The 22263-nt window shown below is 37.9% G+C and overlaps 1 protein-coding gene across 2 annotated transcripts in view; it reads right to left on the bottom strand.

The window, feature by feature from the left end:
- PSMD14 (proteasome 26S subunit, non-ATPase 14) overlaps window positions 1–16980 on the bottom strand; it is a 48475-nt gene extending 31495 nt beyond the window's left edge. The window contains exons 1-3 of one of the 2 annotated variants that reach the window (XM_074828967.1): window positions 16736–16980; window positions 11611–11698; window positions 8581–8632 (exon numbers count right to left, since the gene is read on the bottom strand). In XM_074828967.1, the coding sequence (XP_074685068.1) occupies window positions 8581–8628 (48 nt within the window). In that variant the 5' untranslated portion in view covers window positions 8629–8632; window positions 11611–11698; window positions 16736–16980. Of the gene's footprint in view, window positions 1–8580; window positions 8633–11610; window positions 11699–16097; window positions 16273–16735 lie in introns of those variants that run through there. The other variant, XM_074828969.1, reaches the window with a different exon arrangement.
- Between the last annotated feature and the right edge of the window lie 5283 nt (window positions 16981–22263).

Raw genomic sequence — 22263 nt, 5'->3', positions numbered from 1 at the left:
GAGAAATTTTTCCTGTATTGAGATGATACACTTACAGAAAATACCAGCTCATATGCAATCAGTGGAAGTGGTGAAGGGAGTAAGCTGTATTCCCAGATCATAATGGTTCTAGTAACATTGTCATGACAAGCACCAGAAGCCATGTATTGCATTTTCCACCATACAGGAAGTTAACATAATCAGTCATGACAGAGAAAATGATCCAGTTCATAAAAAATTGAAAAAAATCATAGAGTTCATACAAAGGGAAAAAATATATTACTTTACACTGTGAATCACACACTAATTAGTAGCAATTTGAAATTTTATTGCTGTTTTCAAGCTAGTACACACACAATTTTACAGTTAGTTCCACATCAACAGGATTATATTTTGAAGCTAGCATTATGTCTAAACAGTTTGTATGTTTAGACCCATTTTTATACCAATTATAATCAAGCATACATAACAGACCACAAAATACCATAAGTCTCAACAAACAGACTAGATTTCTGAAAGGATCACATTGTCTTGTTACACCATATGTCAGATGAAATAAAAATTGTAGTAATATGTTTAGTCTCATAGACTCCAAAATGGAGTAGGGATACTAGGGAAATATGGTATCAATTGCTACTTTAAATTAAAAATATCTGCAAAAAAACCTTAACGGGCTAGAGAAAAAAGTGTCTCAGTCTGTTTTATGAAATCCTGTCTTCTAAAAAAAGTTTATCCAGGTTCACATTTACAGAACTACGTAAACAGCAATATAGATGGACTTGAAATATACAATGTTTTCCATCTCCCCTCCTCTTCAAAAACCAAAATTACAGAACTTTGTATAGCTTTGTGCAGTTGGTTAAATGGGTTGGGATCACGAGTTTGCAAACAAGTCTTCAGTGCAGAGCCAAAACTCTACTACTTACCTTTTCCGTTTGTTTAGAGTTTTTGTTTCTGTGGTGTTTTATGTTTTTGTTTTGTTGGTTTTTTTTGTTTTGTTTTTGTTTTGTTTTTTTAAATTAAGCAGAACTTCAAACAAAAATAATCTCTAGTTCACTAGGACACTCCACAGAGAACCTGGCCAGAATTTTTGTTAAAGAAAGAAAAAAAGACACAAAGAAAGCCAAAGTTTAGCTTATGTTTCTATTCTATCCATCTATCAGTAATCTTTCTTGCACCACTAAAAATTTCATGAAAGAGGTACAGTAATCCACCAACATGGGCACATGCAGGATTACACTATACAGGTACATGGGAAATGTGTTTTGCTCATTTAACTGACCAAAATTGTTATAATTTTAAAAGGTCTTTTACAAAAAGCAGCACTCCTGTTTTCCAATACTACCATTGAAAATATTATCAAAGACTGAGGCTTAAAGCTTACTAAGAAAAAAAAATATTTACCAGGATTTGACATCAAATTATGCTAGATGAATTTATTTTGAGGTCAGATAAACTTAATTTTATTACAACTTTATAGAAAGTCATTCTACTTAGTATAATTTTTATTAGAAATAAATATTTATTACCAAGATTAACATGTATTAATGATACAAAGTTATTTACATATATCACCTTGATGCAATTTGCAATAGTCAGACTTCCTGCAACATTCCCAACACAACTGTTGCATGAAATGGCCGCTTAAGCGTAATCTTTCCCGGTTCTAGTGTTCCCTCTCTCTACCCCATTCAATCTACAAATTCATTGAGACACACTAAAAAGCAAGGAAAGGTATGCTGCACCACTGCAGCTAACATGCCTTATTATCAAGCATAAGGACAGCTTGGACTAGATGACCTTTAAAGGTCCTTTCCAACCCAAATCATTCTATGGTTCTATGACAATGTTATGGTTAGTGAAAAGCCGTAAGATCAGGGATGCAAAACCTCAGTAATGTTGTACATGTTTTGAAAAGAACTACTATTTTTCACAACCTTAAGCTACTGGGAAAAAAGAAAATCCAGAAAATACAAAGGTCAGTTTCACTCCTGAATAAAACCAGGACTAACCTGTTATCTATTCCTATCATCATTATAGAAAGTATCAGGATTTAGAAAGGAGAGCCGCAAGGCACATAATGAGTCAGCATTTGTAGATTTTGTCTGCCTCCAGAAATCTTGCTCTGATGTAGATTTTTAATTACCTTATTCTAGACACAGTTCTGCCAAGAAAGCAAGGTAGCCTTCAGCAGGTGCTGTGTGAGGTCACCCTAAAGTACACTTTGTGCGGCAAAGCAGTTAAAAGGGATTTACTCAAAACATAAAAGAATGCATTGGGTTCTGTATGCCTACAGGGTCTCTGTTGTTAAGAGCTGGTCCTCTAGACACAAGTACATCATCTGGGAGACTCAGTGGCAACATGTAGGAAGGTTAGCTGTTTGTAGCACTTTTTTAAAAACAAAATGAACAAACAAACAAAAACCCCCACCACACCACTATTAATACAAGAAGAACACTCCAAACTTCCAGGAAAAACTGAAGAGGACCCTTCTACACCACAGACAGAAAAACCTAAGCCCTTGTTCAAAGGTGCTGCATAGTAGCATTGCAACTTAATATTCAATAGCACGGGATTTCAGAAAGAAGAAACAATTTCCAAGAGAAATAAATTAAATCGATCACTGTAAAGGGGCTGTTTCCTGCTTACAGAAAGGAATATTACAAGTGAACAGGTGTAATGCAAAAGACAAAGATGTCTGCTCTTGTTTAGTCTTTTTTTCCCCTGTTCTTTCTCATTATGGCTACACTCATTTCCTTGCCCAAGCTCCTTTGTCTCTTCTGAGGAAAGTCGGCTGGACTATACTGGCAATTAAATTGAGGAGAGAGAAGCTTATTGCCTAATTATTAGAAATAAGGAAGTTTAAGATCTGAGGCCAAGAGAAGGCAGATAAAAATGGTCTCCAGAGTTTACAGGAAAATAGTAGATCAGAGGAAACTGATAATTCTCAGGCACAACCCACTAGCTTTTTTAGTTTTAGGTTGGTTTGTGATTAATCTGTAAGGTATGACTGTAGTGCAGCCTATCATACTTTAAGGCAGCTTTTATAACACAAAATACACACCGTGTTGTAAGTACAGTCATATGTCTGTTCCTAAACCAATTCTAGCATGTTTCTCTCTTCCATTAGCACTTTTGGATATAAATCAGGTTACAATCGCTCAACCGTGTTTCAAATACAGGAAAACTATACTCAGCCTTTAGCAATCCCCAACAACTTTCAAGTAAGTCTGTACTACCCATGGAGCTATCATCATCTCTAGTGTAAGCACACCCAAGCTACACCAGTACCCTAAATTTGATATGAAGCTTTTGATGAACAGCCCTGTATTAAAACACCAACCAATGCAGTAAAATAGTCATCCCAGTCAATGAACGTAAAACAGCACAGTTTAGTATAGCTAAGGTGGTTTTTTTCCTTAAAACAAAATAATGTATTTTGGATATATAAACTGACACTGAGACTTTCTACAGGAAAGAACACAGACAATCAATTAAGTCTTTTGAACTTTTTATGGGAGTTGATGTTGGATGTTTTTAATAGATGAAAAATGTTTATCATTGAGAAAAATTTTCTACTCTTCAAATGGGTTGATAGCTTCTGGGGACAAAAGTTGAACTGGAATAACCCATTCCAGTTGTACACCATCTCATCTACTGGTAGGTATATTGTAATTCTAGAAATATTAACATTCTTAGTACTCGAGAACTTTGCTGGAAAATGTCTCAGAAGCAATGGCACAGAATGATGTACAATTTTAAGAGTTATAATTCAGATTTATTCCCCTGGCAGAGTATTCTCAAAAGGATTATCTGACACTTCAAATACGTGTGAGAAGCAGGCAGTGTGTCACCACAATTCAAACCACATAAAGCATATGCACCCAGGAGACACAGGAAGAAAAAAAGTCACACAGGTGCAACAGATACCAAGATACCAAAACACTCTACAGCTTTCCAAAGGAAAAAGCACTTCATTACATTAAATGCAACACATTTGCACCCTTCTAACTAAAGAGCAACCTGTTTCAAGAATCAGTTAACCAAGACAATTTTCAACAAGCTGTTATGGTATTGGTTGTTTTTTTTTTTTTCCTGGTTGGGTTTTTGGGGTTGGGGGGGGGGTAGGTGGTGGTGGTGTTTGGGTTTGTTTTGGTTTTCAGGTTTTTTGTTGTTGGGTTTTTTTTTTCTTTTTACATAGGGAATCTTAGGATGCAGATTAGCCAGCTAGAACACATCATTTACTTCAAGAGACACATCAGCTTAATGAAGTAACTCAACAGAACTTGCATTTAATTGCTAATTGGGAATGATCTACACTGAGCCTGACCCTCCTTTGCTTGCCAGATCACAAACTCTTATTCTGAAGCCCTGAAGAATACTGAGCCAGTAGTGCTCTTTTCTAACAACCATCCTGGCTAGATCAGCAGATGAAACAGAACTTTAGATCAGTGGCAGGTCTCCCAAGTTCCCACAGTGCCATAGATTTACTAAATGGGATCAGCATGTTCTAAAAACCCATGATAATATGAGGGAAAAAGGTTCCACAGCATCAAGCAGTACAATGTTTGAAACCTCATAATCAAAGTGACAGTTTTCAAGTGCCATTTACAATGCCCTAATCTGGAAACATCCCAGCTAACCCATCTGATCAACTATTTCACAGATGGAAGCACTTGATGGCTAATTGGCAAGTCCATTATTCAAATAAAATAGCTAACTGCACTTCTATTTTCTATATTCCAAGTCAAGGTGTAAACACTCCTTATAACACACAGGTCACTTCTCTGTCTCTCCCTCCCTTCCCATTTTGATTTTTTTCCCTTCCCCTCTGCCACCAGATATGTTAATTCAGAAATACAGAATCAGTTTTATTTTCCATTTATTGCACTAGAACAGTTGTCTGCACTAACAGAGCAATGTAAATGAGCTTTTTCAAAAAATCCATCAAGTAATGAAATTATTTCAACAGCATTTTTAAAAACTGCCATTAATTATTTCACTGCTTCCTATCACATCTGGATTCAGAAAAATAGACAGGATGTGTTAGTATGGACAAGAACTTGAATAGCTTGGATTATTGTTCTGAAAGTGTTGGGGAAAGAAAACTCTGCTAAAAATGCACTTAATTTGCTCACACTCTTAAATGGTATCCAGTAGGATTGCCTAATAGAGGCATATGTGGAACTGATTTCACTAGCAAACAATAGTTCAGCATACAAAATGAAGAGGAGTGTTGCTCCAAATTCCTGCCTGCTACATAAGTAGAATGCTTGTACATACCCCACAAAGCCTGTTAATTTGTCTGCAACAAATGTACAATGCAAAGTGAAGTACTAAATCACTAGTGAAATTCTGCAGCAGGCAGTATTCCAGGGGGGATGAACAGGGAGAATGAAAAGAATGAACCAGGAAAGGGATGATAATAACGAAAAAAAACCCAACATGACAAGGGGCAGGAGGAGGAAGAGAGGAGACGGTACAAGAAAAGGAAAACAAGGGCATTGCCAAAATCAGAACTCCCATAAACTACGGAAGGGAAATTAAAGTAATTTTGTTTGGGACATCACAACACTTTCAAATTTTAACTGTTCTGCCACATCTTTTTTGAAAAGCTTCAATCTCTCATACTTCTTATGTGTATATCATGAGAGCAGAAATTCAAATGCTTACAATACCAGGAATGTAAGGCACAAACGATTTCCGCATGAAACAGTGTTGCAAAGGTCATCTTTATGTTATCAAGTACAAATCTAAACACAGGTACCTTCCTATACAAAGAACACAAAGTTAGCGACCAAGTTCACTGCCAGAAAATACCGTGGATGGCTTATGTGATGCCAAAAGCTATCAGATTCTCTTTTCTCCTGTCTTGTCCACCTGTTGCCCCATGAAGACAGTCCTTTGTCCATTAAAGATTAAGAGATGGCTCAAAACTTCTAAGCTGCAAGTCACTGGAGGGAAAATTTATTGTTGAAGTATCACTTTAAGATCACTTCCTTAAAGATTTATTAGCCATACCAAGACAGGCTTAAGGTCAATGGAATTTAGGGTCACACCTACCACCTCTGGACAATTCAACATTGAAGGCCAACCAGCCACTCAATAGCACGCTGACGAAGCAAATAGTAATAAAAAAAACCACAATGAATTCACTGACAGCAGTTTTCAAGTAGAATACGAGACACAAAAGACTTGAAAAGAAATTACAAAAACATGAATCCAAAGAGCACTTGGGACAACATATTTGAGTTTGGAAATGAAGAAAAAACAAACAAAAAACCCCAACAAGATAATAATCAGAAGAGGTGGTTTTACCAAGGGAAAAGAGCTGAGTAACTGCTGTTGAAGAAACTAAGGCAAGTCAATGACAAAGAATTCCTTGGCAGAGTTCAAATACGAACTGTGCTGACCAGGCAGTTGCTGTTACTTGAACATTCGTTACAAATGAAATCAGACTGTTAGCAGACCTTATGTGATGCAGTCCTCTTGCTAAGCAAACCCCTAGCTACAAGAAAAAAAGATATCCCAAAATTGTTATGAAGTTACTTTGAAAATGCTTCTTTTATGAGACTATACACACAGATGATTTTTACCTTAACAAGCATGACTCCCTCAACAGATGTTTTTACTATGTTCAACCTTAAAAGCAAAACCTCCAAAGACAGAACAACTATGACACAGCAATAAGAAAAACAAAAAGCTTTGTACAGTTGTCTAAAACACTCTAGTGCAAACAAATAGTAATATCTTTGTTTACTTTCTAGTAGGATGAAGTATGTCCAAGAAATACCTGACCTCTCTCTTCCACCTCAAATCCATCTGATTCACTCTTGATTATCTCTCAATTATCAATCAATATTCAGAACAAAAGTGATCCTTGAAGGTCCACTGAAACACTGTATTTTAAGGACATACAATTATTCTTTTTAAAAAGCCTTCCTGCTGATTCCATAAACCAAAAAACTACAGAAGTAGTCAAGACATCCAGTGCAAGCAGCAACTTGCATAAAGAGCAATTCAGTTTTTCACTTTTTTTTTTTAATCCAACACATACTCATCAATTCACTTAAGAGACAATTCCATATTTAAACAAACAGACAGCAGCTTTGCAGGCCAAAGCTGCCAGAGGAGTTCAGGGAGCTGCTTCTGAATGTTATGTTCTATTGTCTGCCACAATTTTCTAGCAAGCTTTAAGTTAAAGCTGAGAAATTCAGAAAGCAGCAGAGAGAGTTAACTGTAAATCTGAAAAACAGCTTTGATATGCGTCAAGTTCAGAGAGGACTAAGAAGTGAAAGCTTGAGTGATTAGACTGCGCAGATGTTAAAAAAATGAAGAGTCATGAAGCAGGCTGGCAGCTCAGAGGAACAAGAGAAATAACTGTTTAAGAAAGTGAAACTAAAAATAACTGAGGGCTGCTTGAAGATTCACTAAGAGAGCGTGAATAGAATTTTAGCTATAAAAAGGAAAAAATTATGCACCAAAAGTTACAGCTTATTTGGCAAAACACCTAGAGGCTGTAAATCAATTTCAAATATTTCACCAAATGCTTTGGTATTAAACCACTCCTTTCCTAGCTACACTGGACACAAACACACTACACACAACCAAAAGAAGCTGTGGGTTTAGCAATTTCAATCATCTCAGAAACAAACAGACGCATCATGAAGCCCAAGACAAACAGAACTGATTCCTCCAGAAGAACAAGAGTCTGGATTCTCAATTCAGAACAGAGCCCAGAGGCAGATGAAGAAAGCAGAGAAAGGCCAGCTACTGCAGCCAGCCAAGACTACAAAGGAAATAACATTGGAGACCTTTCCTTAAGGAAATAATTCTTCCTACAAGCCTCAGACAAAGAAGTTCCTATTTATTTTTTTTTCCTGTATCCACAAGTAGCCAGCACAATGTAATAAGATCAATGTGGTTTTATTTTTGAAAACTGCTGGCCACACCAGTTGGCCAAGGAAAAAAAGCACTAGGACTTGCTCTAAGTGGTAGCAGAAGCCATGCAATGTGTGTAGGTCTCCCACTGGAACAGGACAGCTGCCAGGAAGGCTTTTTTTCCTGCGAGTAGAATTACAGAAGCAAGGACAACAGTGAACAAAAGACACAATAAAACACACTTAGGTGGCTACAACTACCTGCAAGTGATGAATTCAACTCAAATTACCTCCTGAAATTTACATGTACTTCAGTATCTTATAACGCCCACCATAATGTGATCCAAGGACTGAAAGATATCATTTATGCAGGAGTAAGTGGGTAGGCTCAGCCATTTAGAAAAATCTTCATCTTCTGAAAATCTGTATTATTGGAAATCGATGTTTACATTTTCTTTTGTGTTTCCAATGCTTTTCAATCCAAACTTTCAAATGTTCAGGCACAAACATTTTGTAAACTCAGTGCCAACACAAGAGTTCATACCGACAAAAAAACCCCAATCAGGCTGTAACAATGATTTGCATACACTTATATAGCATCTCTAGAGTCAGAGATTATTACCATGAACTCTGTTTTTTGATGCTGTTTTTAAATATAATAAAAGGAATATTACAGAATTGATTCATATTAAAGAGAAGATATGACAACCTATATACTAACCTGTCCCAGTCCAGGCATACCTCCTCCAAGTCGCAGAAGTCTATCCATATTTCTAGAAAAACAGAAACAAAGGAAAAATGTTCCCAAGCTCTGAAGTGTTTACTAAATTGCTATCTATACAATTCACCTTCAGTCACTCAGTATGTCAAAAATATTGGTGGTAATTACAACACAACATCAGACTTCCTGTTAATTAACACCACATATTAATTCACGAAGCTGTCTTCCATGCTAATTAACAGACCTTGTTTTATTGCTTTGGTTTTGGGTTATCCCCATTTCTGAAGATGAGCACTCTTGTCAAACTTTTCAAAACTTTCCTATCATTCAATCAACTGAGGGATTTTTGTTGCTTAAGAACAACACCTAAATCCAGGAAGTGCCTATAACTTATTAGATATACAATCAAGTTTACGCCAATTTGTTCAGAAAGCATCAATAAAAATGTGAAAGTAAGGATTTTAGCATCCTCATTAGTAAGTTCTGCGCTAATTAACTTACAGCTTGTCAGTTATCATCAAAACTACATGTGAAAGACACCAAGCAGATTATGGATCTCTGAATTAGCATCAAAAGCTTTTTTTTTAATGAACTCATTATACTAAAAGAAATACTGTAAAGTAAACATTTAATGTGTATGTAGTTAGAACGCTAGTGACAGTACAGTCATTTAATACATTTCCAGCATTGCATGTGCCATTGCTTTAGTGCAAGATTATTCCAATCCAAACTCATTACTTCAAAAAAACCCCAAAGCTTTTCTATCTTGCAACTTTCAACAGAGTGATCTTCAGGAATAAGAACTGTTAAGGTGCCCAATTAAAAAAAATTACACTGATGGTTTTTCTCTGCAGTTTTTTCACCTTCTATTGTTGAAAAGCAATCTACTATTTAATTGAGGGTATCTAAGTAAAGTTTCTGTCCCAGCTGTAACCTTTATCTTGATTACTTGGCTTTTCAACTTCTTAGCTTTATACAACAAAACTCAGTGATAAAATAAACAAAAATTACTGAATATTACTTTTTAAACAGCTGATTTCAGCAAATCAAGCCATTTCCAAGGCTTACAGAAATTAATAAATTTTACTGGTTTATTTTATTTATGAAATAGAAAATACAAAGTAAAGCATCAGAAGATGACCTTAACTGCACAAGTTTTAATGCAACACAACAAAGCCTCTTCAGGGGATGTAAGAGCAATTAGGAACAGCAAGTAATGGTATTTTCAAAATACATTCATCCTCCAAATGGATGTTACATTACACATAAGAAAATTATATAATAATTTAACAGACTGCATTAACACTACTAATTCACGAACCTTCTTTTAAAATTAGTTATGCAGAAGAACTTTGAACTTATGAAAAATAAATTTGCTTTGTATATTAAAAATAAAAAAAGTCTTTATGTTGAAGGTGAATGTCATCTCATCTTCTGAAGTTTGCTAATATTTTTACTGGCCAGATATTAACATGCTTTATTTCAGTTTAAGTTAAAAACAAATATTTTAAGCCTCTTGTTAACACACAAAGAGGCAGCATTTGAACCTACCACTAGACAAAGATTATCTAACTCCTACTTTAATCATGTATGGAATTTCATCCATTTCAAACAGCAAGATCTAAGACACATGGATCAATAACACTTGCTCTGTTTGCTGATTTCACTTTCCTAGTTTAATGCTCTAGCAAGCTATTAGCTTCATTTGATTCACTCCCTTGATTCTGCAGAACATGCAAACCCAACAACTGCAGCCTCAACTAACAATAAGTACTTTCTTAAAGCTACCTTGCCACTATATGAATTTAAAAGGAGTTTATTAAAGGGTCAATGGTTATGCTTTTCCTTTCAGACAGTCATTGAAACCAAGCTTCTTTATTACAGGCAAAAGCTGCACACAAAGTGTATATACTTTTCTATCCTGAACTACAATAAATTCCAAATCAAGTTGTGGGATTTCCATGGAAAGGTTAAGTTGCTGTTTAAAGCTATTATGTAAGCACATGGTAAATGCCTTCAATAAAACAGTCACGAGTACAAATTAACACCAACTACATTTCATTTTACCCCTCTGTGGTAGATACTCCTCCATTGAAATCCACAATGATTCATCGACACTATCGAGGACTGAGGAATAGCTGAGAAGCAGATTTAAACTACTAAAATTATTATTTTAAATCAGTCATGGTTGTATGTTTATTTTAAGAAACTCTTAGTCTCTACAACTGGTAACTATTAAACTGGTCTTTCCTACAACTACAGCAACTTCCATAAGCTGATGAGGTGTATTGTATTACCTATGTACATTTAAGAAATAATATTGAATAATAAATCTTATACCTATTTACATTTCACTTTACCAAGTGAAAAGCACTAGTTATTTCCAGTTCATGAATATTTACATAATTCATTTCAGTTTCTAACTCAACACAATAGTACATCACTTATAGAAGCATATTTTGCTGTATCAAAGTTGCATTAGGCTAATTAGTTACACAAACTGATTAATCAGCGTAACTTTCCAGGTTTTGAAACAACAAAATTTCATTGTCTTGCAGAACTAGAGGGATGTAACATTTCCCACCTAACTATCACAGACTAGCCACTGAACTGAAGATGTTCAGATTCTCAATACAGTAGCATGGAGAGAAAATCTCCGCAAACCAGTTCTAGATGCACTGCAATTATTTCACTACCTCTGTGGCTTGACTCTGGTTAGAGTTTTGGCAACTAATACTTTACTTTCTTATTTATAACTGAAGGTGTTTTAGTAGGTTATAGCATATTTATATATAGCATATAAACATATTTGTTTACTCTGTTATAAACATCTGAAGAATTTAGGTTAGTGGTGCAAATTAAAATCAATTTTAATTTTTGTTAATCCACTGTGCCCAAATATTATTTCAGCCATAAATTCTGTTTATGAAATAATGCTTTTGTAAACCTCAAAACAGCTTCAGCAAAATTTTTAGACCTTAATTAAGATTACTTTAGCATTTACAAATAAAGCAAATACTATTTTCTTACCTGGTGCTCAGCAAGAGGTATTCGCAAAACAAACTCAGCAGCAGCTCTCACTTTTTGACTATAAAGATGATGCCAGTAGGTCTCTTTCCTATAGAAAGAAATAGAAAGGAGGGGAAGGGCAGAAAACCAGTAAAATTTAGAAACAGTAGCACATGTAAAAAGAAATGCTGCATTGATGACCTATGAAAGGACAGAGCACCATTGAAGAATAACCCAAAGAGTGCTTTTTTGTTTTTGCTTGTACCATATAATCCCTGTAAGATGTATGTGCCATGTCTTGCCCAAGTATCAGTAACACTGAAAGAAGTTTACAAGTTTCTCAAAATTACATGGAAGAGTAAAGTATTTTAATAACCTGTTTAAGCCATTTAAAGCTAATAAAGAACTTAAAATGCTGTTAGAAACTGAAACTATGGTCCTTTATCACTATTTCAGAAGATTTTGCCATAGCTAAGATGACCTAATCACAAAGGTAAAGAGCAGTCTGCAGGTATGGACAGTTTTCTTGTTTATTTCTGTAAGAGCAGTTGGCGTGACTGAAAAAGTCACAGAGGCTTTTAGGTTTGCCTGAATTCAGGTTGAGAAAGGCTGCTTCACATTCAGTTTGTTAAGTCATGTTATCCTCCTCCCAGAGAACACTGCCCACTAATTGCATCCACTCAATCATTTGTAGTGCAGTGTTTTAAAACAGATCTGTGAAATGATCTGTGGCCATGATTTGATAGACATTTTTTTCAATGTCAATGTTAACATAAGGAGCAGTGGGGAAGCTGCTGCTGCTGCTTACCAACTTGATGCTGCTTTCTCAGTACTGCCAGGACAGCCATTTGTGCAGCCTTGCAGTAAACTGATAGGCTAGCAAAAATGTTGCTTTTAACCCTGTTCACTTCTCCGAAAGGATTCACACTGCATCCCAGAAACAGTTGTCTTGGCATAACAGAAAAAGAGGTCTTGGAAGAGCTGATTGCTTCTAACACTAATCCAGACTCCAGAAGACATTTATGTCAAATCACTCTTTAAGCTAAAGCTGCCCAAAGAATGTCTTTAGGTTTTGGGGTTGGGGTTTTTTTTAGTAACTGAGGTAATTTAACAGAGACCGTTCTGAACCTTATCTCAAAGAAGTACAAGAGCAAAGGAAGATGTGTTAATCTTCCTGGAAAGTTAGAGGAGAAAGAACAAGTCAGAGTTTCTCAGTGCTGACAGGCTGGGGTGGAATTCCACTAACAAGTCAAAAGAAAAGTTGCTACATTTCTGCCAGCTTTGCACAAGGAAATGATCCAGGAGAGATCAGATGAGACAGGACCACAACAGCCAGCAGTTATACTAGCACAGGCTGCAACAGAACTGCAACCAGTTCACAAGCAGGCTTCAGAGTTACAGCCCAATTCACTTTTGGCCAGCTGGCCACCCAGGAGTCTTGCATTCCCTTCTCCACTTCCTACAAGGATATTAAAGAAACAGATCTCTGTGAGCTTGGTCAGTTCCCCGGGGGAGACACACAGCATGGTAACCTATAGTTGAGAATTTTTCCCCCCTCAGCTGCAAAGTGCAAAAGGCTAGTTTTGATTACACACTTGCTGTTTTTTCCCTACATATATATATATATATACACACACACACACTTACAAATATATAGATAAAAACCACAGAAAAGTAAACAAACAGTTCACAGTAAATCTTGCCTCCTTTCCTTCCGAAGTCAGCAAAAGGTATTTTGATAATATTTCCTTCTGTCTGCAAGGAAGAGTTAAAAGTCTCTGTTTAAAGTGAAGCTTTAATGAAGTGAGTACACTTGTCAAACAGTTCCATATCAGAAAATTGCAGAAGGCCAGTTATAATCATAGTAAATTTGCCTTTTTGTGTACTGCAGGATTTGGATGACATGCACTCATCACTGATGGCTTAAAAAAAAAAGAAAAAAGTTAAATTGCTTCTCTGCTTTTGTATGATTGAAATACCTCAGCTAAAAAACCTTGGTCATAGGATGGTATTTAAAAAACCCAAATCTCCATTATTGCAATTTTATTTTAACTGTCCTGGTCTCAAAAGGGAAGTCTGTGGTTATTAATAATGCAGTGGAAGTATACACAGAGCATCTCAAAACTGATCTGAAAATAGAACTTTTTAAAAAAATCCATGTCTAATACTTGTTCATAATACTATTGTTAGGTAACTAATAATTGGCAAGAGTTGTCCATTTGGAGAGCTCTGGTTCACCATTCAGTTGACAGTTACTACTTTCAAGTTACCTAAACATTGACTTAAACACTAACTTTTAACAATAAATGTTTTTCCTTAGGTAACATAAGGCTGAAATTATATAAACACATTATGCGCAAATGTATATATACATACAGGTAGAAACCAATAGTTACTGTGCTTATACTTGGCATGTTTCAGCACGTATTTTGAAATCAACAGTCTTAAATTACTGTATCTCTTTGCATGAGACATGAGTTTCACACTACAGTGCACTATTTTTATCTAGCATTAACACTCCATGATGTGATCCCTCAACGAAAGAGGGTTCTCCTGGGTTGACAACTTTTGAGTTAGTCAAAAAACACCCAAAATTAGTTTCAGTGGAACAGAAAACACTGGCTACTAAACTGCCCTATTAGGGGAGAGAGTATCAGGCTAGACTGAGGTGACAGCAATTTACTCCACACTTTCCAATTTGTACATTGAGTGACTTCATGCAAATAATTTCATCTTTGGTAACTCAGTTTCTCCACCTGAGACTACATACTAAGCTTTGTATAAGCACTTCCAGATCTCCTGTTGAGAAGTTCCACATAGCAGATGGATTATCAATTTTATGAACAGCAACTAAAAAGTGGTTTAAGGTTTCTGCTGCAACTATAACAATTTCAGCTTCACTAGGAGTGATAAATGGCCACAAAGGTAAATTAATTGAGGGATTGCGTCTTTCAGGGAAACATCATTTCACCGAGAAAAGAACAAAAACTGACTGTAGGTGAAGTCACCAAACACTGACTGAAAGAAATTTGAACCTGAACAGAGACTTCACATGTGACAAGGGGGTGGGTGAAGTCTATCTTCCTAAACATTTTGTAGGAAAAGAGAAAAAATAATTACCATCAATACTCAGTAATCTGTTCTTTAAAGCTAAACCATGCCATGAATTAATGCAGTCTCAGTAGTGCAAGTCCAAAGCCACATGACTATTTTGCTTCCACAATGTGCTCAGCTCTGTAAACCTGATATTTCTGGACTGTATAGACCTGAATCCCAAGAGACCTGAGCTGGACTAGAAGGTGTGCAGGTTAGCTTCTCAGATTCTGCTTTCTGATTTTTAGAAGCACAGCAAACCTAATTCTACTACATTCATTGCCAAGCTGGAGTTACTGAAGTAACTCAGACCCAAGCATACTACTCTAAAACTACTTAAGTACATCCACACCAAACTTACAGGTAAGGGAAGATTCATTAACCACCACAGAAACCCACAAAATTAGTTTAAATTCTATACTATCTAAAGAGCTTCTCCAAAATCTACAGCAGGGGGGTAGACACACAACTGTTGTGGAACCATCCTCTATCACCAACTCCAACAAGTACTCATCACACCGGTTTTCTTTTACTCAAGGTATCCTACCTACTTGTCCCATCATCCTAGATGTTTGGAAATAATTGTAGCTACTATTACTATACACTCCATAATGCCCGTCAAGATTGTAAACTTTCTTGGAAGTGATTCAAACTAATTTATATTTTGGTATTATTTCATGTTAATTTTGAAACTTCTAATTTTCTTAACCACAGATATCAAATTAATATTCCTGATGAGGCATGTTATAACAGCTGATGGAATGCAAATTTCCCATTGAGCTATGGGAAAAATCTAGTTGCTCAAAGTTACACTAAGTGATTCAGAAGCACTGAATCTGCTTGCAAGTCAATTTCTGGATTTCCTCACAAACACAGATCTTTTCCTTGTTTCCATAACACAAGCTCACAAACAGTGCTCTTCTCATCAGAACCTTCTTCTAAGTGTAACCCCTATATCCAAGGCATACTGTACACCTTGGACTCACAGGGGGTGAAAGCTTTAAGATTAATACAAACCTGTCAGACTTATCAGCTTGCCTAGCACCTTTCCAGCTACATACAGTTTTTAAACACATTTGCATAAGACTTTTTTTAAAAAGTCAGTCTCAATACTTGTTGTCTTTCTGGTCTTCTACAGTGTACCGGAAACAAGTACAACTTTAAGAGATGACATCAACACACATGCAGATTTGTCAACTGTTTACAAGTATCCAATTATGTCACATAAATTTGTTTTGAAAACGATACTTAGGTCTGCTGCATACTAGAAACAGCAGTGTTAATTTTGATTATCGCTCCTCTTCTACTTAATTCTACTTCACCTTTCCTGAAACAGAAATATGTCTTATCCTTCACGTATCCCAGCCAGTGCTTTGCCCTCGCTTCCCCCTCCCGCTCTAACTCGAGCTGTACACCTCTAGGGACCGTCGGAAGGCTTCACTCCAGAAGCAGCCGCGTTCCACTCCGTGAAGTCCCTCTGATAGGAAATACACTGCTGCTGCCGCCCGCACAACAAAGTCGCGCTCGGAGCCACCGCCTGCGGCACTTGGCGCCCCGAGACACCGGCCAGCGCCCGCAGCCCAGGCGCTACGGAAGCAAAACGCGACGGCTGCTCTCGGCCGGGAGGGAGGCAGCACCGCCCCGGGCCCGTGAGGCGCCGGGGCCCAGGCGGCCCGCTCCGCTCCCCAGGGCCCGGCCGCCGCCTGCCGCCTCGCTCCGCCTGTTCACAGCCACGCCGCCCCGGCACCGCCGCTGCCCGAAAGGGCCCAAACTTTTCTCGGCCGCAACCAGCACGAACGCGGACTGCCACCGCCGACCCCGCAGGGCCCAGCGTGCTCCCCGCCCGGGCCGGCGCCCCATGCGGAGAAAACCGCCCCCCGGGTCTACCAGACCTGCCCCGACCCCACCACCCGCCTCCCTGCCCGGCGCCTGGGCCCACTTCCCGCGGGCCCCATTCTCACTCCCACCACCACTACGCAGAGGCCGTCCCACGCCGCAGCGGGGGCCCCCACGGATCCCTGTGACGAGGGTTCCCGCCCCGCCGGACCCTCACCTCCGCGCGGACTCCTCCCCGGCCGTGCCGCCTCGGCCCGGGCCGCCGTGAATCAGCCGGATTTCATTCAAACCGAGTCCGCCCAGGCCCCCGCAAGGACTTCCCGGTTCAAAGGGCACGCGGCGGGGGCTTCCGGTCCCGCAGCCCAGGGAGGGGTGCTGGGAGCCATGGCAACGCGGCCCGCCTGGCGACGGCGCGTGCTGCCGGTGGGCCCGCGCCTGCGGCTCGTGCTCGGGAGCAGCTGTGACCGTTCGGCTGTCCTGTGCCCCGGCCGCAGGCGGCCGCTACAGCCGCCGGCCTTTGGGAGGCGGAGCAAGAAAGGAGGCCTCTGCCGGGCGTCATGGGGCGCGTAGGCCGCGGCACTCCCGTGCACGGCAGCCCCAGGGGCGGCGAGACGGCGAGTTGTGGCCGACCTGGGGCTGAGACCACTGAGAGCCTGGCGGCGGTAGTGGGAAGGGGCCTGAGAAGCCCCTGTGGCAGCGGAATGCTGCGGTCGCACCCTCGTGTCCATTGCGCCTGCTGGATTGTACACCAACAAATCCATAGCTGTCCCAGTTGGAGCTTTTGGGAGCAGAGACATTCAGAGGGATGCGGTCTCTAAGTGACGTGGAGTGGAAAGTGGCACAGGCTGAACTGAAGCGCTTAAACTGCTTTGCTGTAAAATGCTGTGGGTTAACTTTGTCCTTAGCTCAGAGTCGAATTGCAGCTGAATGGCACCTGTGCTCAAATAACTTAGGACCGTGGGAGCAGAAGAAGCAACAAATGTGTCATCAAATCAATAAATGATTACAGTGATAGGAACAGTACCACATGTGCTCCTCTCAAAACAGTATTGCAGAAAAGAGGATTTAGAGAAAAGTAGTAAGAATGGTCATATGTATTAAAATGGTATGAGCAGAAAGGGGAAGGAGTGAGAATTTTTGCCATATAAAGAAACAAATTGGAGGTAATCAGATAGAAGCATGCATACTGATGAATGATCCAGAGAAGCAAACTGGAATTTCTATTATCCTTATGTTAACATAGGAGCACAAACTCTGTTGTTTGTGTAAGAAAATACAAGGCCAAGGAAACACTTTTTCAGACAATATGTGAACATGTGGAACTCAGTGCCTCAGGAACTTATTATGGCTAAAACAATACCATTTTTTAAAAGTTCATTTATATCTACTTACTGAAATATTACAAATATTTTAGAAAGTAATGGACAACTTAAGAACCTACAAAAGCAATTTATTAGGACTGTGTATAAAGAGCATTATGGCTTCTATTGGAAAGCTCCTTTAAGGATTGAGAATGTAATATTAGAAGATGGTCAGCAATTTCTGCTCACAGACAACTACATGGAAGCCAGTGAAAAGGTACTGTGTTGTAAATTACTCTGAAATAACCTCAGACATAGCCACCCTTTCCATGACACTTTAGCAGACTCGAAAGTCTTAGAATTTTATACCATGATGTGTAAAATGAATCAAAAGAAAGTGAATTACCATGATACCTGCTATTCTGCTTTCTAAGAGGGGCAATCTATTTGAAAAACAATATTCTTGTAATTGTCTCTTCCATCCTTTTTCAGATCTTTACTAGGCTGAGGAATCAAACGAGTTAAAATTTCCAAAAGATTCTTTAAAAACCTTAAAATGTAGTTTATATTGTAGGTCAGTCATTTCTTTTTCATGTTATTAATGCAAAACCTATTAGTGCAGTTTATTGCTGTACCCACAGCCAAATTATTCAGAAAAAAGAGTAAACATGTATGTGTGTCTGTGTATGTTTATCTCATACAAAAGAAAACTTGCACCCTGCTTTAAGCAGGCTGTTACATTCTTTCCTGTTTTAACCTGGCAAAACTTAGCTCCTACAGTCTTGAGACTGTATTTTGAGACTTTTGCATATTTTAATGCTCTCAAAAATAATTTAAATAATTATGTGGTCGAAGGTTCTTTCTTCTTTTTTGAGATTACATTAATGAGGTAAAGTATTAATTCAGTGAACTGAAATGCATTATTTATTTTGCAGATTTGTAGCATGTTTTTGAGAGCAATCCTTTTATTCCTCCATGTTCACTGGAATTCTGACACCTTAATGAGAAATACTCATTACATTTCGATTCTCAGTCTGCAATCGTTTGTCTTTAAGGAACTCTGCACTTCTGAAAAAAGAAAGAAACAAAAATATTTATAAAAACTGAGCATTCCTCTTGGTTAATGTGTCTAATAAGGAAAAGCAACACAGTTAGATCTTTGTAATTTACCTGAACCCACTGACTTAAATGAGCTATGTCATTTCAAACCATGTGAAGATTTGGCCCTTCTGCTTTGAAATACAAAGTGAAACAGACTTTCATTGTTATTCTTAATTACATTTCAAGTCATAGTATTGACTTTTTAAATATATACATTTATTGAAATTTTATAAATAAATACAGTTACAGAAGAAAAAAGGAGAAAATAGGAGAAATATTTACATTAGAAAGTATAGTGAATTAATTGGATATATAGAGGCAGTATCATAGTTGGTACTTATGACAGATGGTATTTTATATTTTGATATAAAAAAGATATATTCTTAATCGTATATGTCAAAGAAAAGAGACCATATGTTGTTAAACACTTCCAAATTGTCATTTAATCTGAAGGGCACTCTCTTGCATGCTACTGAATCCCTCATTTTTTTTGGTCTAACCAGTGCTAATTCATAGAAGATTTTTATTTATTGTTTTGCTGTAATGCAGTGGTGAATGGAAATGTTCAAAATTTATTCCCTTTTTTATTACTTGGATGGCTGTCATAAGTGATAAAATTTTCTTCTGATTGGACCCTTACATTCTCCAGTTTTCCCCATACTAACCTATCCTTGCTTGTAGTAAAGCGATCAAGAGGGATCAGACTTGCTAAGATATCACACCCTTTTTTCCTAACTCCTGGCTTATCTGGTATATGATTTTCCCCCAAGTCTGTCTGTGATTGGGTTAAAGCAGCAATATTCTTGCAGCTCTGTAATTAATGAGTTTAATTTTACACAGTTAAGCAACATAATTGAAGAGTTGTATGTAGAACACGAGCAATACACTGAGAGATTGGCCACAATTTTCTTGCAAATCATATATATAGACAAACAGAATGTTGTTTGTGCTAGGACAGGAGGAAGTCTCCAAGACTTTGTTATAATATTAAAAAAAACCCCAACAAAACCAACAGAAAATACAATTTTAGAAAGCCTGGGATTAGAACATATGATGCACTGTGGATTGGACAAAACATTAGAGTCATGGACAGTTAGATTTTCTATGTTTAAGCGTGTAGAACAGAGCATAGGGAATGAATATACATTGGAGAGTACAAGAGCTGACATCATCCTTGTGAGAGGGATAATAGTCAGAAGCAGCACACTACTGATTTTTTTTTTTTTTTTTTGCTTAGAACTATATTTGGTAGTCAAACACTGGAAAAGCAATAGAGGAATAGTAGTTTCTTAAACTGCAGCCTTTACCCTGGGAATGGACTGGAGCTCTGCCTTGGCAAACCTGTACATGGGAAAATGGTTTCTTCTGTCATGCTTGGCAAGCACTCAAAACAGTTAGAAGTGCTTACAATGACCTCTGTGACATCCCCAACAGCTTGTAAAATGCCTGATCAACTCTTTGCAGCATAGAGACTAATAACAGGTCTTGTCGCAGACAATGAATAAAATTTTACAAGATTAGTTAAAGATAGTATATAAGAGTGAGATTACTTTTTTTAGTCTTCTCAACAATTCCAAAATCAGCTGCAGAAGGCTGTTAGAGGCTTCATTAATCATGAAGCATATGATTATTGAAAACCTGCAAACAAAACTATTTTCATCTCTTCCAGAACATAGACCTGCCCATTAAAGTATGGCAAACATAAACCCAGATTAATTTGTGTGAGAAGAATGGTAAGAATGTATTTGGATATAATCCATCCCAGTTTAGAAGGGAGAGAATATTAAGAAGGCAAACATTCCCTACAGTAAGCCATAATAACTCCCCACCCCAGCTGGAGCCAAAAGATCTTGTTTATATTGAGTTTCAGTATTTGCCAGCCAATACAAGTTTCATATACAGTCCTAAAGGAAACTGGACTTTTGTCTTTTTATGCCTATTTAAAGTGATGGCTGAGTTGTGAGAACTATCTACAAACCATCTGGAGAAGATAAGGCCAAGAAAAAATCAGTCTTGCTTGTGTTGGGGGTGTCTATGGAAAATTTTTATGAGGAAACAGAGAAGTGGGTTTGTGTCCCTGGCAATTGCAAAGGTGCTACTCCGTGAGAGACAGATTATTTAAATAACTGTGTAGAAGACTGTAAATTGAAGACTGTAAATTAAGAGAAAGGTGGTATGTAAAGTGGACATACTGTGGTTTTTTTCTGGATTACTGTGGGATGGAACGATGTTCCACCTAATTCTTATTTTTTTCTTTATTCAGTGGGAGTTTTTCCCCTTATTTGTGACACAATAAAAATAAATTTTACACTTCCTTTAGTACTTAAGATATTTCTGTTGTTGGACAGAAACATTCCTTTACAAAAGTGCTGTGTAACTGGTATAATGCTTTTCACCAATGTCAGGTAGTGAGAGACCAGTTTCAATCATTTCTATGGCTATGTCTGTGTTAGGAAGTAGTACAGACTAGTGGGAACAAATCTGTAGGGCTAAACAGGCAAACACACTATTTTTTTCAGCAATGTTTACTTTGGATAGCTCTAATTGAGTCCCGTAGAGTGAATGCCCATTTGCAACCAAAGTGTATTAAGCATGTTCCTGGCCTGCAATTTTTCATATGTGCTCTCAGGCAGCTTCATGGGGCAAACCAAAGCACCAAAGTGCATCAGAACGTAAGAGTTTTGCTTTAAAGGCATGCTCTGGATCCAAACGTAAACATTCATGTAGATGCATGATACATGTCATCATTTTTTTTTGTCACAAGAATTAACCCAGAGTATGGAAAGAAAACATGGCAGAAAGCTGGAGAAGAGTGAAATAAAACTGAAGAAGGTGAAGTCCTCCACATTGCTACACATGGCATGCCCAAAGCACTGGGTATGTACAATATGTTCTATGGAGAGCCTGAGGGACCTGTAAACTGCTAGATAAAACCCATTCAGTGAATATTTTGATCCTCACAAGAATGTCACTTGGGAAAGGCACATTTTTTACAAGAAACCAGCTGCCAGATGAGACCACTGACCATTGTTAAGATCTTTAAAATAAAGCCAAGTAATGTGAATTGGAGCAGTTAACAGATGGATGAATTACTTGTGATATAAGTGATAACCAAGTCAAAGCAAGGTGAGAAAAGGACTTGACATTGCAAAGAACAGTGGATATTTGCAGGGCTAGTAAAGACTGCTTCCCAAATAAAAGTGTTAGCTAGTGGTGAAAGAACTGGAGTGTATCTAATTAAAAATGCATACCAAAGCATAAAGAGAGAATACAAGGGTAAACAAATGGCAGAGACCAGACTTGTTTTCAATAGATGTAAAATCAATCACAACATGGTGAAAAG

Source organism: Strix aluco, chromosome 6 (genome assembly GCF_031877795.1).
Source record: "Strix aluco isolate bStrAlu1 chromosome 6, bStrAlu1.hap1, whole genome shotgun sequence".
Taxonomy (NCBI): domain Eukaryota; kingdom Metazoa; phylum Chordata; class Aves; order Strigiformes; family Strigidae; genus Strix; species Strix aluco.
This window is presented reverse-complemented; position numbering and strand designations above follow the sequence as displayed.